The sequence below is a fragment of the Condylostylus longicornis genome, unplaced genomic scaffold, assembly GCF_029603195.1.
Source record: "Condylostylus longicornis isolate FDR11 unplaced genomic scaffold, ASM2960319v2 ptg000031l, whole genome shotgun sequence".
NCBI classification, from domain to species: domain Eukaryota; kingdom Metazoa; phylum Arthropoda; class Insecta; order Diptera; family Dolichopodidae; genus Condylostylus; species Condylostylus longicornis.
The window spans coordinates 1,100,628-1,119,563 of record NW_026578000.1 but is presented as its reverse complement, the minus strand read 5'-3'; the positions used below and the strand labels follow the sequence as shown (position 1 = coordinate 1,119,563).

The 18,936-nt window shown below is 21.5% G+C and overlaps 3 protein-coding genes across 3 annotated transcripts; 2 read left to right on the top strand and 1 right to left on the bottom strand.

Annotated features, from left to right (window-relative positions):
- The first annotated feature begins 1,356 nt into the window (after window positions 1-1,356).
- LOC129608419 (uncharacterized) lies at window positions 1,357-3,341 on the top strand. The gene is made up of 3 exons (XM_055519910.1): window positions 1,357-1,610; window positions 1,697-1,971; window positions 2,049-3,341. Exons 1-3 carry the CDS (start codon window positions 1,529-1,531, stop codon window positions 3,048-3,050), a joined length of 1,359 nt encoding a protein of 452 aa, XP_055375885.1. The 5' UTR covers window positions 1,357-1,528; the 3' UTR covers window positions 3,051-3,341.
- A 219-nt stretch (window positions 3,342-3,560) lies between these two features.
- LOC129608356 (ATP-sensitive inward rectifier potassium channel 1) lies at window positions 3,561-9,369 on the bottom strand. Its single transcript, XM_055519834.1, has 6 exons — window positions 8,279-9,369; window positions 5,015-5,157; window positions 4,802-4,941; window positions 4,334-4,729; window positions 3,805-4,245; window positions 3,561-3,744 (listed from the first exon to the last, which is right to left on the bottom strand). Exons 1-6 carry the CDS (start codon window positions 8,878-8,880, stop codon window positions 3,694-3,696), a joined length of 1,773 nt encoding a protein of 590 aa, XP_055375809.1. The 5' UTR covers window positions 8,881-9,369; the 3' UTR covers window positions 3,561-3,693.
- A 1,132-nt stretch (window positions 9,370-10,501) lies between these two features.
- On the top strand, window positions 10,502-11,600 carry LOC129608523 (protein cornichon homolog 4). The gene is made up of 3 exons (XM_055520076.1): window positions 10,502-10,683; window positions 10,766-11,088; window positions 11,156-11,600. The coding sequence occupies exons 1-3, from the start codon at window positions 10,609-10,611 to the stop codon at window positions 11,226-11,228; spliced, it is 471 nt and encodes a 156-aa protein (XP_055376051.1). The 5' UTR covers window positions 10,502-10,608; the 3' UTR covers window positions 11,229-11,600.
- The last annotated feature ends 7,336 nt before the right edge of the window (window positions 11,601-18,936 follow it).

Here is an 18,936-nt window from a genome sequence, read left to right as displayed (position 1 = left end):
ACTTAAAAAAAATAAACGGTAAAAGTAAAAATTTGTTATTTTTTTAAATTTGTTTTTTATTGAATAAATTTTGCTTAAAAAAATAAAAATTGGAGTCAAACAAAAGGAATCAGAAAAAAATACTTTTCAATGTTTCAACTCTCTGACTTTGACTCCGCTGCTCTGTTATTCTACGTATACCAAAAATTCACACAACTTACTTATTGAGAAGAGAAGAATTCTTACTTACAAGATAAGAAAAAAACTATGTATTGATTTACATACATACATACATCGTATATATATATATATAATTTGTAATATGTTTTTAAGAGTAAATCTGAGTTTGGAATTGATTTGCGCTGAGTGTGATAACAAATAATTGCGTTATTACGAAGTATGGTCTTTAAATTTACAAAAATGAAATGAAATTGAAATAAGTTTTAAATAGTAGACAATTTAGAATTAATTTAATTTGTTTAGAAAATGTAATTTTAGTTGCTGAATAAAGTAAAATATTGATTTGATTTTTTTTTTGGTTAATAATTTCAATATTATGAATGCATGTAAGTTGTAATGCAATTTTTAAAGATAATATGGAGAATAGAATAAAGTAAAAAATCAAATCAATTTAGAATTAAGATCTAATATTGAAAATATTGCACGAAAAAAATGAAACTTCAGTTTTTAAAAAAAATAAATTTATTTTTTCATATCCCTTCTTAATAAAATCCCTTCTACCGTAATACAAATTGATAGTAGCATCGAGATAACATCGAATTAAATAAGATCAGTGTGATTTCCTGTAAGAATTTTCCTTTCTCTAACGTCTCTTTTTTTATTGTCCCCTGCTTTTAAAATTTTTACAATAACATTTTTATCGTAATCTTTGTAACATTTTTATCGTATTCTACAATATAGGCTCGTACATACGAATATACGTTCATTTTAAGATTCTTGTAATACTATAATTTTGTTAAATTAATTGCATAAAGTCTTTAGAATAACAAGTTTCAAAATTTTAAATCTGATATACGATTATCAATATCTGTATAACATTAATTTTTAAAATATTACTATTTACATACCATAAAATATGATAAAGTTGTCTTTATGACTTTTCTCAATCTCAATAGCCATACTATTTTGATCTTTATCAAATAATTTGTACAAATAAAATGTACGTATGTATGATTTTATTTCATAGAGCTTCACAAAAGATTTAAATTAAAGAGAATTTTTAAGATTTTTATTTTTTGTTATTAATTTGGAAAAAAAAATTTGTGTTATTCGTCTTGAGTATATTTTCAAAGATTTCATTTTATTTGAACTTTGACGTAGAAAAAGATCGTTTTATATTGATATAATTTGCAGCAATATAATCTGTAATCAGAGAAAAAAAAAAAATAAATAATTGAATTAATAAATCAGTACCTACACAGTGGATTTATTAATATTAGAACGTAGTCTAGATTCAGTCTGAATGAATAATATTCAAATAACATATTTATTAAATTTTATGTAAAATTAATATTACAAAAAAAAAAAAATGTTTAAAATGAAATTACAAAATATATTTTTTATTTTCATATTAATTTCTATAAAAACAATTTTAGCCAATAACGATGAAAGTATGTACATACTTAAAATTGGAAAATAGTCGACTTATTTAAATTTTTTACTTTATCATAATTTTTTTTTTTTTTTTTCATAAAAGGTGATTCAACTTCAGACGAAGATCATTCGGATTTAGATGATTATAATACACGTGTAAGTGAAAATCGTTTAGCAGCTCAAATGTTTTCTGCTTTAGAACATTATAAACAAGAAGATCCTGTTGGATTTCCTAATGCTCCGATAGCAGATCCAATGGATATTCCCGATATAAAAAAATCACTTGGTATGGCAGTATTGAATATGAAACAAGTTAAAGCATATGGATTATCAAAATTTCGTGTTAAACATGTTAATGTTGATTTAAATAAATTAAAGGTATCCTATATTAATTAATTATACGTACATATATATAGTTTTTAATAATTTTTATTGTAAATATTAAAATATTTTAGGCTGGTGTAATTGTTCAACTTGATAATTTGAATGTACTTGGACGTTATACTTTAAGTTCATTTCTATCAAAAGCTGAAGGACCATTTACAGTTGTTTTAAAAAATGTTATTGTTTCTGGTAATGCATCATTAGAAGTAAGATTGGATGGTAAATTGGCAACAGAAAAAACGAATATTGATATTACATTTTCTGATATGACAATGGATTTTCAAAATTTAGGTTTTCTTGGTGCTGTATTTCAAAGTATAATTAATTCGGCACCAAATTTAGTTTTTGATTCAATGAAACCATTTATGATTAAAGAAGCTGATACAAAAATTAGAAATGAAATCGATACAAATATTGAAAAATCATTAGGTGATTATCGTTTTCCAAATTCAATTTCACCATTAGATATGGCAATTGCTGAAGGTAGAAGAAAAGTACGTGATATGGGATATGATCCATTTGATGTAACTGATTATAATCGTACTGTTGGAATATTTTCGGTTAAAATGTCAAAAACTTGGATAACTGGTGTTTCATCATTTTATAGAGTTGGAGATGTTGTATTAAAAATGGATAATAATACAGTATCAACAAGAGTACAAGTGGGTACACAAGCAATTAAAGGTGCATCTCAATGGGAAATTAGTGTTGGACATGGTATGATAACAAGAATTGGACATGTACATTTTACAGTTCAACATATTCGTGTAACATTAGAATTAAGTCAACCACTTGATACAAGAAAACGACCAATAATTAATGATTTGCAAATTGATTTAGGAAATATTCAAGTACGTTGTGATGGTGCTGGTACATTTGATTATGTTATGGAATTTCTTGTTAATGTTTTACCAAATATTTTACGCTATCAAATAATGGATGCTATAGAAAACCCAATTAAAATGAGACTTCAAGAGAAGCTCAATCAAATTGATGTTGAAAGAGCAATTAAAGAAAATTTATATAAATTCGAAAAAATGGGAGGTGATTTTCGATTTGATTTTAAATTTTAAGATTTTAATTCTTTTAAATCAATTTTCAATAAAGAAATATAAATTCAAATTTTTATAAATAATTGGTCATACATTTTAAAGCCAAAAATTTTTAGTTAAAATTTATTATTAATTTGAGAGAATTTTCAAAATTTAGATACTATAATTGAAGAATTTTTAGATTTTAATGAAGAAGGGACCTTCAAAGACCAAAGTCTAGCCATATAAATTAAAATTTGTTTCCCTTAATATGGAGTAATAAAAGGAGCACAATAAAATAGATTTATAAAATTATTATACGTATAACGTATATAGCAAAAATGTTGTTTTATTTAAAAATATGTAAAACCTTTGCCTTAGTTTTATCTTTTATTTATGCAATTCATGAACGAGCATTTTTTAGCACCGAGTTTAATTGCTTTAATTTGTTTAACGGGACATAAATTTCGGACAAAGTCTGCAGTTCCTAATAACTTTATTGTTACTGAATAATGTTCAGATTAACAATAGGCAAATAAATAAATAAATAAATTGTGATAATTTAAATAATTTTTTATTTATGAAGACAAAATACACATGTACGTACGATTTTAAATCAAAAACAAGTGATAAATCTATTTTAATGAAGTTATTTATCCATAAATATTATATAAATTTTTCTCAATTACAATTTTAATTTTTCAAGATGGGCTGCACTTTTGAACGGAATATTAGCCTAAAATATTTAAGAAATTAAATTTATTATATTAATTTTTTTTTGGTTTAATATATTTACTGCAATTGTTGTATGAAAATTATCATAATCCACAACATAAGATTGCTTCATTTGACTATAATCAATTATATTAGGAAATCTTTGACCCCATAGTATTTCGTGAGGTAAATAAGATGTTCTTGATTCTGTAGATTGTCCAGTTAATGGAGAATGTCCAACTAATGAAATAAAAACTTCGAAATTTTTCGTATGAAAATCAATTGCGGTGAATTTATAAAATGGACTATTCTTATTTATAACATGACAAATTGTTTCTGGCCATGTTATAATACCTGTACCATCACCTTCTATTTTTAATTCTGTATTAACTTTCATTGTTTCACCTTCTGGTGTTGTTGCATCGGCAACTAAATATGCCCGGATTTTTGTACCAATACATTTTTGTTCTCTAGGATCACAAACCCGAAATATGAAACAAAATTTTCCATCTCTTAAATGAATCTAAAAATATTTGAGAATATTATACATACATTTATATATTTAAGTTTTTATATTATTATTTTAAATTTTATATTATTTTTATACTTACACATGCAGTTTTACTAAATGTAAATTTTGATAATAATTTTACTGGTTTAGCCATTTTAGCATAAACAACAGCAACAATTGCACCTTCGAATGCAATTGATGATATAATTTGAAATACAAAAAGGAAAACACCTTCTGGACATTCTTCGGTTGGATATTTTTCACCAAAACCAATTGTTGTTTGTAATTCCAATGAATGAATAAACATTGCAGTCATATCATATGCTCCATGTACACATGGTTTTTTACCTTCACCAATTCGTTGTTTTGTTAATGGATCAAAATCTAAATCACCATGTGCTTTAGCAATTAAATACCATAAAACAGCAAATAATATCCAACTTCCAACAAATATTATAACAAAAATAGATAAAACATATGACCATTCTAATTCAATCTAAAATTACATACATATTTACATTATTATTTACGAAATAAATATTAATATATTTATCTTTAATATATTTACTAAAGTTGTAATTAAATCCTTCCAATATTTTAATGAACGTTTTGGTATATTCTTAAATGAAACATTTTGATAACCATTTTTTCTAATTAATCTTCGATTAATATTCCTTGAAATTGATTTACGTATAAAACGATCTTCAACTAAAATTATTTAATAATTTTAATTTATAAAGTTTATGTAGATAAATTTATATTTTAATATTATTTAATATACCAATTCCACCAAATTCATCATCGTCACTGGCACTGTCATTAGTGTCTTCTTGTTTATTTACTTCAATTGTACTTCCGAACCATCCTTGACTACCTCTTCTTTCACCTAAACCAACTGATGAAGCTTTTCTTGTATTACTTGTACTAAAAAATTAAATAAATTTAAAATATATTTAAATAAATAATTAAGTTATTAAAATTATTATTTTTTTTTATTTAATCTTATTTTAGTTGTAAACAAACCTCATTATGTCATAATATTAACAACTAGAAAATTAATTTAAGTTTTACATAGGCATACAAGTAATTTTTGGTATATTCGAATTTGTGTCGAAAACTTTTTCGAATTTTTTCGGATTGAAAAAATGAAAATAATTCAATATGAATGCAATAAATTTTTTTTTTTTTCGAATTATACCTTGTCTAAGCACTATAATCTGTTGAACTAAAATGCAAAAATTAAATTCAGTGTGGGATTCTTCTAAGAATTTAAACTAAATTCAAGATTTAAATTCTTAAATTTTTTTTGTTTTTTTATTCTTTAGTATAATTATAGTTATATTTGTATGTACTTATTTTAAATTATGTCCGGAAACATTTCTTCTTTGTTTATTCAATAGTATATAACCTAAATTACTTTAATTGAATTTTTCTCACTTAAGATATATTTTAATATAATTTGAAGTGAGAGATGCAAATAGAATTTTTCTTTATATGTAAATATAAAATATTATACAAGTTTGAATTATTTATTTTAAAAACTTATATACTGTATGATAGTTGAGAGAGAATTTACATGAAGGTAATTTTATATGTATGTATGTATGTATGTACATAAATCATTATAATGTTTGTTCAAAAGAAAGGAAAATTTTTCATCTCTTACAATAATATAAAATTTGTTTTTATTTCATATAATAATTCTGATTCATTTAAGATTAAAATATTTTTTGTTCTTTTACAGCTAATAGCTTTAATTTTTTTTATAAACCTTTAATTTAATTGATAAATTTTGACGTCATAAATCTTTTTTTAATGTCTTGTAAACTAGTATACATAATATGCCTGTATATATATCTATGGCTTAAGTGATATACTGTATTGTAAAGATAAATCATTTAAAAATATTTACAAAATTATCTTTATTGCTAAAGAGATTTGATAGGTGCATAATATAAACAAATCACGCATATTGTGTAGATGTTGACTGTATAGATAATAATATAATAATTAAGAATTGACAGGGTCGGATTTATGATTACATGCATCTATTTAATTATGTATTGGCCTGTACTTTTTAAAATATAATAGATTTTTTTTACAATATTTTACTTTAATAACTAAAGCAACATTGTTGTATTTCATATATTTTCTTGCAAATATTATTAAATAAAATTTTATATTTTCGGAATATTTACATTAAATAGTTTTTAATAACAGTTTACCTGTTTTGTTAACAAATATAATATACGTTGTAAAACCATTTTTAATATAATATTAAGTTATAATTCTAAAAATGAGTTTAAAGCAGAACGAGTTTATTCGGGAAAGAATTAATGAATTATTATTTAAAATGTTTTAAAATTAAATAAAATTTAAATTTTTTATTTCATCAAAGTTTCTTAGCATGTCTACATCGTTCGAATTCGAATATAGAGCGTAACATTATAATTCTGATAATTTTTAATTAATAAATCAAATCTTTATCATAAATATTTTATCTTTTATAATAATAAACATCTTTGTTATACAAAAAAATAAAACAATACCTCATACTGAGCTCATTTTGTATAAAATAAATATAATTTAGTGTCTTCTTGCCTTATATATGTTGTAAATTAATTGGTTCTTGTTATCATATTATATTTTTATCATAAACTAATTCAGAACATATTATAATAAATTAATTTACATAATTATATAATATGAAATATTAATTATATTATTATAAATTTGATTAAATTAGACTAAATTATTAAAAGATAAATTTAAAAATAATTCAAATTTGAAAACAAATCAAATTCTTATACAATTTGTTTACGAGAGCTATTCTGACTACCGTGAAAATTTTGTACCATTATAAACTTTAATGAAAATATAAATAAGTATATCTGTTATCGGTGATTTTAAGTGAGCAGTACATAAAATTATTTATTTAATATTAGATCACATCTATGTATAGCCAAATTGCATAGATATTTATATTATATTTTAAATATATTAAATTTTTTTTTTCAATTATGTCACAATTAAGTTTTTTTATTTTTTAATGATTATATTTTTAATTAAAATTTAAAGGTTTTTTAAATGCATTTATATAATTACATTTTGTATTAGGAAAGTAATTATTTAATTTCAGTAAATTCATTTTATAGTAAATATAATTGAAAATGTATATGCATGTTTTAAAATTTTTTTACACCGCTTGGTTCGCTATTACATTAATATAACTTAAAATTTGAGAATAAAAGCCTATTTCCACAAAAAATGTTTTAAGTGCTCCCTTTATCTCAACTCAAAAATAGTATATTTTTGGTTACGCCATTGTTGCGGCAAATGAGCAAACAATTTTTTTTGTTGTTGATTAAACATTACTATGACGGTATTATAAATAAAATTTTTATATGAAAGAATGATGAATAGATGTATAATAATTAATATATATATAATATATATTATATATACATTATATATCATATGTGTTATATATATTATATATATACTATATATATCATAATGGTTATATATATGTGTTATAATATATATATTATATTAAATATATATACATATATATATATATATATATATAATATGTACGATATATAATAATATAAATAATAATAATATGTAATAATATAAATAATATATATAATAATATAAATATATATATATACATATATATATATATATATATATATATATATATATATATATATATATATATATATATATACAATATATATATAAAATATATATATATATATATAACGTAAATATCTATACGAATATATATAATAATATATATTATATGTATATATATATACCTTATGTATATATATATCCATAAGGTGGCAAATAATTTCAGGAATGATTCTTTAATCAATTTCCAAAAAATAATTTGCCACTTTATACAAAACACCCTGTATATGGTGTATATTATTATTAACATTCCTCACAGGTATTATCTGATCATTTTTTGTGAATTTTAAAATTTGTTAAGTAAAAAATATTAAAATTAATTTTCCTTTTTCTATAAAACAATTACCGTCGTTTATCTTTTCTATATCGTTGTTTTATTATATTTGATTGATCAGTTCCACTGGTCCCAGGAACAGCATAATTTTCATTTATTATTTTATTTTTTATTCCTGATGATGTTGATTGATTTTTATTCATAAATTTCTTTTGGCAATTTTTATGATCATTTCCTACTGTATTACATTCTTCACTGTCATCAATGAAATTTATATCGATATCTGAATCTGTATCATCATAATTTGTTGGTGTAATATCAGATTTTTTATTTATTAAAGTATCATTTTTACCACCATCACTTGAATGACGTCGTCTTCTCTGATAATTTTTATTAATATATTGTATTTTTTCTGTATTAATTTCTTGATTTGGGTTACGTTTTAAATTAACATTTTCTGTATTAATATTTAAAGATATTTTATCATCATTATCAACAGAAATATCATAATTTTCATCATCATTAAATTCATCTTCTTCGTATACAAAATATTGCATAGAATTTTCTGAATAAACTTTTTCTTTTTCATTGCTTCTTTTTAAGGATTTTGGTTCAATATGCTGTGGTTTAACAGGAAGTGATATTGATCGGGATATTTTTGTTGAATTATACATTTTTTTTTCTTTGCAAATTATTTGTTATATAATATAAATATTACAAAAATAAATTAATTTTTTTCTTTTTTTGTTTTTAAATACTTTAATTAATACTTTAAATTTTTTTGAAATTAATTTTTTTTTTGAAATTACAAATAAAATGTAATTTTTTTAGTTCATATATTTAAATAAAAATTTTTAATTATATAAATACTTTTCTTATCACAAAATATATGTACATTATTTTCGTTTTATGAGAAACGGTAGTACAATAAAGATTGTATAATATTAAACATAGCTGATGATAATTGCTCAGTTTCAGTTTTATTTTATGTGTTATACAATATATTTATTCAAAACTGAATTTCATTTTAATGAAAAACAAATAATCGCTTGTTTATTGTGCTCAATTCGAAATTTAAGTACATGTAAGTATTCGAAGAGAAAAAAAATATAGGTTCTTTTTCTTATAAATAATACAAGAGCTTTGCAAGCGTTGATGTTGTGCTCTATTTGATAGATCGTTTTGAACTAACTTATTAAAATTTAAATTTGTTGTGAGAAAAACATATGTACATACTCTGATTAATTATATAAATCGTCAGATCCACATTCTTTAAAAATTCGCTCGCTCAGCACAGTGTAGCACTTGTATATACGTAAGTAGGTATGTAAATATCATTTAATAAAATCATTGCCTCTTCGTTGCTTGAAAATTTATTATAAACCGTAACATTTTATATTTAGTTGTGCTATATATTTTCTTAGTGATGGTTGAAATACATGAATACTTATAGTTGGTAAAAGTGTAGAATCTTTTGCCAGGTAATTTGATATGCACATACATACAAAAGTTATACCATAGTTGTTTTGTAAACATTTTTAAAATTTGCGATAAATTTTATCTTGAATCCTGTCATATTAAATTTTATTATTATTTTAAGAACAAGAAGATAAAATATAATTTAGTTAAAAAAATAAATCGTTTAAAATAAAAATTTTCTTATTTCTATAATTTAAATTACAATATGTATACATATGTATATAAGATAATAAAAACTTTTTTTGATTTGTTAACGTTTTTATAGAATAAGATTAAACAAATCAAATGGAAATTAAAAATTTTGTTCGGACCGTTGTTATAAATATAGGTTCCTATATGTATATTTAATTGCACGGGACAAAAAATTTAAACATATAAATATATATACCTAGAAATATTTATATAATATAATATTTAAAGCTTATTCATTTATTTGAAGCAGAAAAAATTATGCGATTTATATAGCTATACATTTAAAAAAGGAATTTTTCTTCTACGTAAAATTTGACTAAAACTTTGCTAGCACTCATAAACGGACATATTATTATATTATACAATATATGAAATCTGTAAAATATTCATTATATTGTTATAAAATACATAATAACATTTAAAACATGTAAAAAAATAATCATTTGAATTCATCTTTTGAAATGAAAATCATTTTTGAATAAATTTAATTCCATAGTTTTGACATGTATTGCAACGTTTATTTGTATCGAAAACCAGTTTAGTATCGATTTATGTTGAGTATGACACATCTCTACATATGCTTCTGAAATAAAGTGTCACTGTCATTCAAAAAGAACAAAAATATCGAAATGGAAACAAAATAAAATGTTATTGAAAAAAATTTTAAGTTAATTACAAGTTTTAATAATTGAGCACTATTGGATTAAAACTAAAAGAAGACAATTGTCAAAATGATAAATGAAAGTTTAATATTTTGTGTCGGATTAGTTATATTCGCAGCTATTTTATTTCTATTGATTTACTATGTAAGTATGCATATGTATGTATTTGTAAGAAGTTTTTATCTTTAGATGCATTTGCAACCATTAATATTAAAATTTATTTTAGATTTTAACATTTGCTGACTTAGAATGTGATTATTTAAATGTTCGTGAATGCTGCAACCGTTTGAATTTTTGGGTTATACCAAAATTTGGAGTTCATGCAATACTTTGTGTTTTACTATTACTAGGTGGACACTGGATAATATTCGGTTTGAATGCTCCAATGGTCATATGGCTGGGATTAGAGCTATACAAAAGACCACGAGATAGCCTTGGAGTCTATGATCCAGTTGATATTCATAGTAGAGGTTTACTCAAAATATATTTACGAAACTGTTTGATATATTTGGGATATTATTTCATAATGTTTTTCATATTTTTGTATTGGTAAGCTAAAAATAAACTTAATCTTATACTAATATTGAAAACTTATCATATTTTTTTTATATTTTAGTTTTATATCGTCTCTGTTGAAAGGAGACCCAATCAGAAGACATGAAAATGATGAAATTGTGACAGAATTTTAAAACTTCATATTTTTACTGTTTTTTTTTTTTAATTCAGGTGCTAAATGAAGGCATTTCTTCCTTATGGATACGGTTTCGTTTTTTTTTTATTTTGTTTTTTGGTAGATTCCTACCTATTTGTAAATAATTGTGTTTATAAAATATCTCAAGTGTTTTATTATTTCAATTTTTTAGATATTAACTTAAAAATTCGAAATCGTACACATCCTAAATTTAATTGATATCTCAAATAAATTATTGTAAAATACCGATTTTATACTATGTATACAACATCAAATTTATAATGAAAAAATATGACAAAATACAAATAGAAAATGCTCAAAAAACTCTATTTATATATTTTAAATTAAGAATAATGAAAAATTAATGTAATATCTAAGTTTTTTATATTATTCTGTTTCAACTGTTATCTTCATTTATAAATTTAATGCGTATTTATTTTATTTATTTCATATTATTTAATTTTAAGTTCAAATATAATTTAATAGCACTTAAAGTAATTAATTTGAAATATTTAAAAAAATTTTTTATTGTTATTTCTATTTTTTTGTTATGAGATTATTAAGTTATTTAACTTTCGTACCCATATTAATTTGTGTAACAGTTTTAATTAATTTTAACTACTTTAATTTACATTTTTGCCTACTTTAATTTACATTTTATAAACATAAGTATAATTATTTTAAAGTGCTTTAAACATTTGTTTCATATGTAATATATTATTTATTACCTCAAACAACTAAACAGCTTATTGTCATAAAATAAGTTTTTTATATTAAATTATTTATTTCTCATTTTAGTGAATCTTTACTCTTATAATTTAAGTAAAATTTTGTAAATCTAGAATAATATGCCAAAGAAATAATAAATAAATAATGATTAATTTAAAGTTTTGAACTAAATTTCTGAATTATTTAACAATTTTTCGCTGTTTTCAAAAATTAATTTTGAATAACCAAAGAATTTAAATAACTGTACTTAAGCCTAAAAAAAGCATTATCAATAAAAGGTCTCTGTTTATTTACATATGTACATATATACATAAGTACCTGAATTTCAGATTATAAAAGATATATTATATGTATATGTATATTGTACAAACATAGCTACATAAAACATAATCTATTGATATTGTTTTTGTTTTTAAGTTTTCTTTTATAAAAGCAACGTGTACCTTATATATCTTTTCTATATTTGTTTTCCAAAATAAAAACAAATTTTTTTGTATTATCCTGCATCTCTAAAAAATTTTTAAAAGTTCAAATACGCAACTCAATTTCCTTTTTTTTTTGTTTTTGTTTGTAAATTCAATACATAGATATGCCATGGTCAAAGACGAATAATTGTAGCATCGATGATTAACCAAATATAATGCTTTTGAATATAACATATACCGTTATGTTTTGTTCAACCAACACATACAACAAGTATATTTTCAAATAAAATTGATTTGGTAAATTAGTACCTGTTAATATCAAAAGTAAAAAAAAACAATTTAAATAGAGTAACAAAAAATAAAAGGAAAAGGAAAACTAATTTCGAAAAATATACATAATACTCACCAATATTTTAAAAAGTTGACCGGGAAAGCAACAAGCACTATAAGTTAAATATTTATATATATAGCTATATTTAACAGTTCCCCTTCGTTACAACTATAAATTTTTGGATTTATGCATAAATACATACATACAAAAATATTTTTCCAGATTTGTGAACAGAATTTTCTTTTTATTTACAAAAATTATATAAATATAAGTACCTATATGAATTTACCAATTCCGTTTTGTATTTAAGGATTTTTTATTTACCAAATATATATATTAAAAAAAATATGTACATAAATGTTGTAATATGCAACAAAACAATATTCGAATATCATAAATGCGCACGATCTATATTAGAAACAAAAAATTATTCTATGATTGTGTTCTTCATAGAAAGAAAGGGTTTCTCACATTTTATGAAAAAAAAAAATATATAAAAATGCGAAAGGGCAAAAGTAGACAAAAAAAATGTAAGGTAGTGTGCATTAGTCAACAGCCGGAGGTTCAACAGGATATTACTATTTTTCTTTTTCTTTGTATTTCTCTTTTTATTTTATGTAGAAAAGTTTTTTTTTATAAATTTTAAAATAATATATAGAATTATTGTTAAAAATTAAGTTGGTTGGAAGCTTCTTATTCGAATACCGACATATATTGCATTTTTACATAAAAAATTCGCCTTTCGACAAATTTACATCAAAAGTTATACCTAATTATGTATATAAACTAGTTTTTCGAAACATTCATTTTGAAAGTTTATTAAACTTAAATCAATTACATTTTGTCAATTTTATAGAAGAATCGAAATGAATTTTGGTTTGAACACGTTGTATTCAAAAATTGTATACAATTATTTTACTTGTGACATAAGTATGTATGTACATATACTGGAATACATATCCACTAACCTATTTAAAAAAAAAGTTATATAACCAACGGATAGACTAAACTTATACAATGTTATTAAAACAGTTACGTTTGCGTACGTTTTCGATCAAAAATGAATTAAAATGTCATCGTCATATAATTCATAATAATTGGGCAATATTATAAAAATATTGAATGTCAGCGCCCTAGCCTAATTGTATATTTTGTAAATTTATTATTTTTAATTCTTATCAAGTAAATATAATTTTAAGCATAATTTCCATATGTATGCAATTGTAACAAAATATACATACATATATATATATATTGATAATAAACTTAATTTTCTTTCAATTTTACACAAACACTTATAAATTAAAGTTTGGTTATGTATGAATTTGTTTATTTTAATGTAGATAATTTGGAGAATACAAACATAATAAAAGAAAAGGTAGCAAAATAACAAAGAAAACAATAAATACAATGAAAAAAAATCTTAAATCACATGCGCGCTCTTTTAATACATGTAAAAATGTTTGAAAAACAAAAGGTTATTTGTAGAATAACTTAAGTATAATATTCAAATATTGGGCAAATAGTTCTATTACCGAGATGAAAATTAACAGCACAGCATTTTTTTTGCAAAATTTTCCAATTTTTATTTTATTTTTTAAATATTTTTGTTTTTTAAATTTTACTGGCAAATTTTTTTACTCTTGTTAAGCTTTTATTTTTAAGTCATATGGTTTTTCCTCAAAGCTTTCCTATTTACAGTTTTACACAAATACGTACACTCCATACATACATAGATGTGTTTTGGTATTATATTTTATTTATTCATGACCAAAAATAATAGTCTCAAAGCTACGATTGCATACATATTAAAAAAGTTGCTCTCTCTACGTTTTTGTGTTGGTTTTGTAATCTAGCTTGTGTTAGTAAATATACACACAAATTCACTCATTTATTTAGTATGTTTTCCACGTTTTTAGGTATCATTGTTAGTGTTGTTATTGCAAAAGGAAAAATTTTGTATCAGAAAATTTTATTAAAAATTGTATCAAAAAGAAATAATTTATAGATTAATAATATTGCGAACAATGGTATGTAAAAGTAGCATATTATTGCACACAAATTATTGCATACATCTAGGAGGAAAAAAATAAATTGTTATAATATCAAAAAGATAACATTTTTCGGTAAATTACCGTTATCATTCTTTAAATCTAAAGTACATAATAATGAAATAAAACTCATATACAAACATAGTTTCAAAGAAATAGATTAAATTGCTTTTAAAATAAAATAAAGGTTTTATGTATTTGTTTTCAACTATGACGAATGTTTCAGTTTCCCCGTACTGCGTAAAGGTAAAATTTAGCAAATAATCGTATAATTATGAATTATAAAATGAAACGCAAGAGCGTTTCCCAGTATGTCAAAGATTTGAAGATCAAATTAATCACTTTATTTGCTTGATTTTGCAGATCTGCAATTAAGCAGTTTTCATTCACAATTTAAAAATCATTTATGCAACAAACTTTAAAGAAATTAAAAAAAAAAACTAAAATAATAATCAGTTGAATTGTCAACGTATAATGAAATTTATTATACGCAAGTCATGTCGCATTGAATTTTATGCATAATATAAGTTTGCATGCATTAGATATGGATCTATACTGGGAAACAGCCTAGTATCACTTTGATACTTAAATATTTTTAAAATGTGGAACCACTAAATCTACTGATACAAATACTTTTTATTCAAACTTGTACTCACTTATAATAATATAGAGTAAAATGTGCAAAATCTTGTACAAACAAATACACATATGTATAACTAAAATGCTATATGATTACTGGTGATTGTTGAACTATTAAAAAAAAAATATATATGATTAGCAAATTTCTTTAAAAATACATTTTTTGCAAAATAAGAAAATTAAAAAAAAAAACAAAATTTTTGCTGTACGAATATTTTTATTTTTTTATCTCCGGTTGATTTTCAGAACAGAATCATTCAGTCAGTCTCTTTTTAATATTTTTTTTTTTTTTTAACATTGCTCCACAATTTTGCTCCACGTTATGTATTATGTATATGTGTTTTCTTTTTGAGTGGTCGCATATTTTGTTTGTGTATGTACAGAAGAGGAAAATTTATGTAGCACGTATACATACTAACACAAACACATTTATATTTTAAAGATAATTTTTTTTTTTTTTTTTAATTCACACATTTTTCTTGTATTCATTTTATTCAATTTTTGTTTTTGTTGTTATTTTACATTTCTGCTGGACTGGAGTTTCGAATTCGGCCGAATATTATTTTATTTGATATTCTCAAAAAAATTGGAATCTCGTATCTCACATTGAGTCGTGATGTGTTAAACCGAATGGTAATGGTATCGCGTCGTAAAAAAAAAAATTTTTTTTTTTTTTTTGCAAAAACAGAGTAATCTAAAACTTATTATTGAAAATAACCAAAAAAAAAAAAAGAAAAACTAAATAAAAAAAAAATTGTTTTAATATGAAATTTATTGTATTTTAATTAATTTATTAAAAAAAAAAGTAAGAGATGAAAAAACAAAATATAAATTTTAAAATTTAAAAAAAATTAATTGTAATTTAATCAAATTTAAGATAAAAACAAAAAAAAAAAAGGAAAAGAAAAAACCTTTAAGATAGTGAAAAAAAGTGAGCAAAAAAAAAAAAAAAATAAGAATAATAGCAATAATAAGAAAAAATTTTTTTTGCCTCTGCATACACATACATACATACATACATATTCATACATACAAATATAATTATTAAATGTATACATAATAATATTATTCTATATATGTAAGAATATTGAGATGTTTCATGTGTTATCAAGATTCTTATGAGATTTATGATGCAAAAGCATTAACAGTTAACAAAACAACAACAAAAACAAGATCAAATATAACAATAACAAAAATTATTTAATCTCAGATTTTAATTATGTACATATACTTAAAACATACATATATTATATATATACATATACATAACCTTAGTCATAAATATTTTTGTTTTTTGCAAATATAAAGCGTTATTATAATATTGTAAGTATATGTAAATATAAAATGTATAGATATTTGAACAAATTTCTTTAAAATTAATAAATTCTTATTATGCTTAAAAATTATATTAAGTATATACATAGTTCTATATAATGTAGAATATTTTACTACATTATCATAATCTATAATAATGTAGAAATTTAGAACAAAAAAAAAATACTACAGGTAAATATTTTAATTTATCCAAAATAATAAAATAAGAAAGAATGTACATACAATACAATACATACAATGTATGTGTATACATTTTGTAAATGTAAAAATTTTAAGAAAAAACTGTATGTATATTATCTACTCATAATATTCAGGAGAATATAGCTCTTATTTTTTTTTATTTCTATAATATATTATATATAAGTATATATAAATGCATATATGTATGTATGAATATAAATATTATATTTATATTATGAATATGTATAGAGTTTACATACATATAAATAATTCAATAATACAAATATAAAATAAAATATTTATTATGTTTACACGCAGCAGTCTTAAATTGAAACTCAACTAGATGTATACGTATACAAGACGTTAATCGATTTTCAAAACAGGAATTATTATAATTTTTGTATTTTAATTATAAAACAAAATAACAAGAACATATATATATACATATGTATATATTTAACAATTACAGAATTTTCTATGTTGAATTTTTTATTTTATTAATATAACATATTAAGAATATAATTTCTTAGGTATTCCTATAACTCAATTATAAAATATATTTCAAGCTTAAATACACCATACCCAAATATCAGAGCTAAAATAAATAATATTATAATTGAAAATTTTCAGATTATAATTTATTATTTTGGAATAGCTTTGTATTTGACAAAGATTAATCTAGGAAAGAGCCCGGTTAAATAAAAGGGGCAAAAAAGATCTCAATTCTTTACATATATGGTGTTGAAAATTAATTAATTGAATATAATTTTTTTTTATTCAATCTAATTTAATTCTGATTCTAATAATGGTCATAATGTACTATTAATAAAATTTTCATAACTAAATATTCTAGTTTAAAATTTAATTTTCTCAACATTTTAATTTTTATGTTTAATATTAGAATTTAAAATTTGTAATAGAAATTTGTGCTATAGCTGGAATTAAATTTTTATTTTTTCATAAGTAATTAAAAATTAAATAAAAATAATACCTTTTTTATTTCCATATTTTTTTTTATTCAATGCAATGAAAATATTTCGTTTTTCTTCCTAATCTACTGTCTGATCTACTGTCAAATTTTTAGAACAAATCATTTTTCTCTGCTTTCGTATTTTAAACTCTATTTTTTATAAGTCTGCCATCGTCTGCCAATATTAATAAATTTTATAACGTCATATAGTTTTTGCTATCATTGCTCTTTATTTTTATCATTGCTTTTTATTTTTATTAGAGTGCAGTTTTAATTAACAAAATCTTTTGCAGTCAGAAATGCGAATGCGAATTCAACGATTGTGTTATGAGCGTTTGCAAGTTTAGGTATAAATAAGCCCGTAATAAAAATTTTTAATTAATGATATTGAAAAAAGAAAACTTATATAATTATTAAATTTATTTTTACTTAAAATGCAAAATATTTTCTTCTTTTCAAGTATTTTTTTGATTTTTTTTAGAATATTTTATTGGTTTTTTTGTTTTTTACAAATGACTTATTTTATTAAAATAATTAGAATGAAAAAAAAGAGGCGGCATAATAAAAAAGAAAAACCGGATTTTTTTTTAATTTAACTTAAATATTGTCATAAAGAGGGCAAAATACAAAAACAAAAAAAAAATCGAATTTGAATTAAAAATTTTATTTTAATTCGGCATGTAAACATAGGAAATGTTAATTTTTTTTTTTTAATTTAAATGTCATTTACTATTTTTTTTTTGTTTTTCATTGTATTAGTTACGTTTAATATTATTATTGTATTATTTAATATTAAATGTCAGAATTTTATTTTGTTTTCTAGGTTGATTATAATTATTATTATTATGTTTTTTTGATTTTTGGTTTTAATAAGAATTGTTCAACAAATAATACACAGTATTTTCATTTGTCTATACATATACATATACACATACGGGAATATGCATCATTAAATAAAAATAAAGAAAAAATATTTTTATTATATTTGTAATTATTATTATTATTTCATTTATTTTATTATGATAATGGTGATAAATAAATATAAG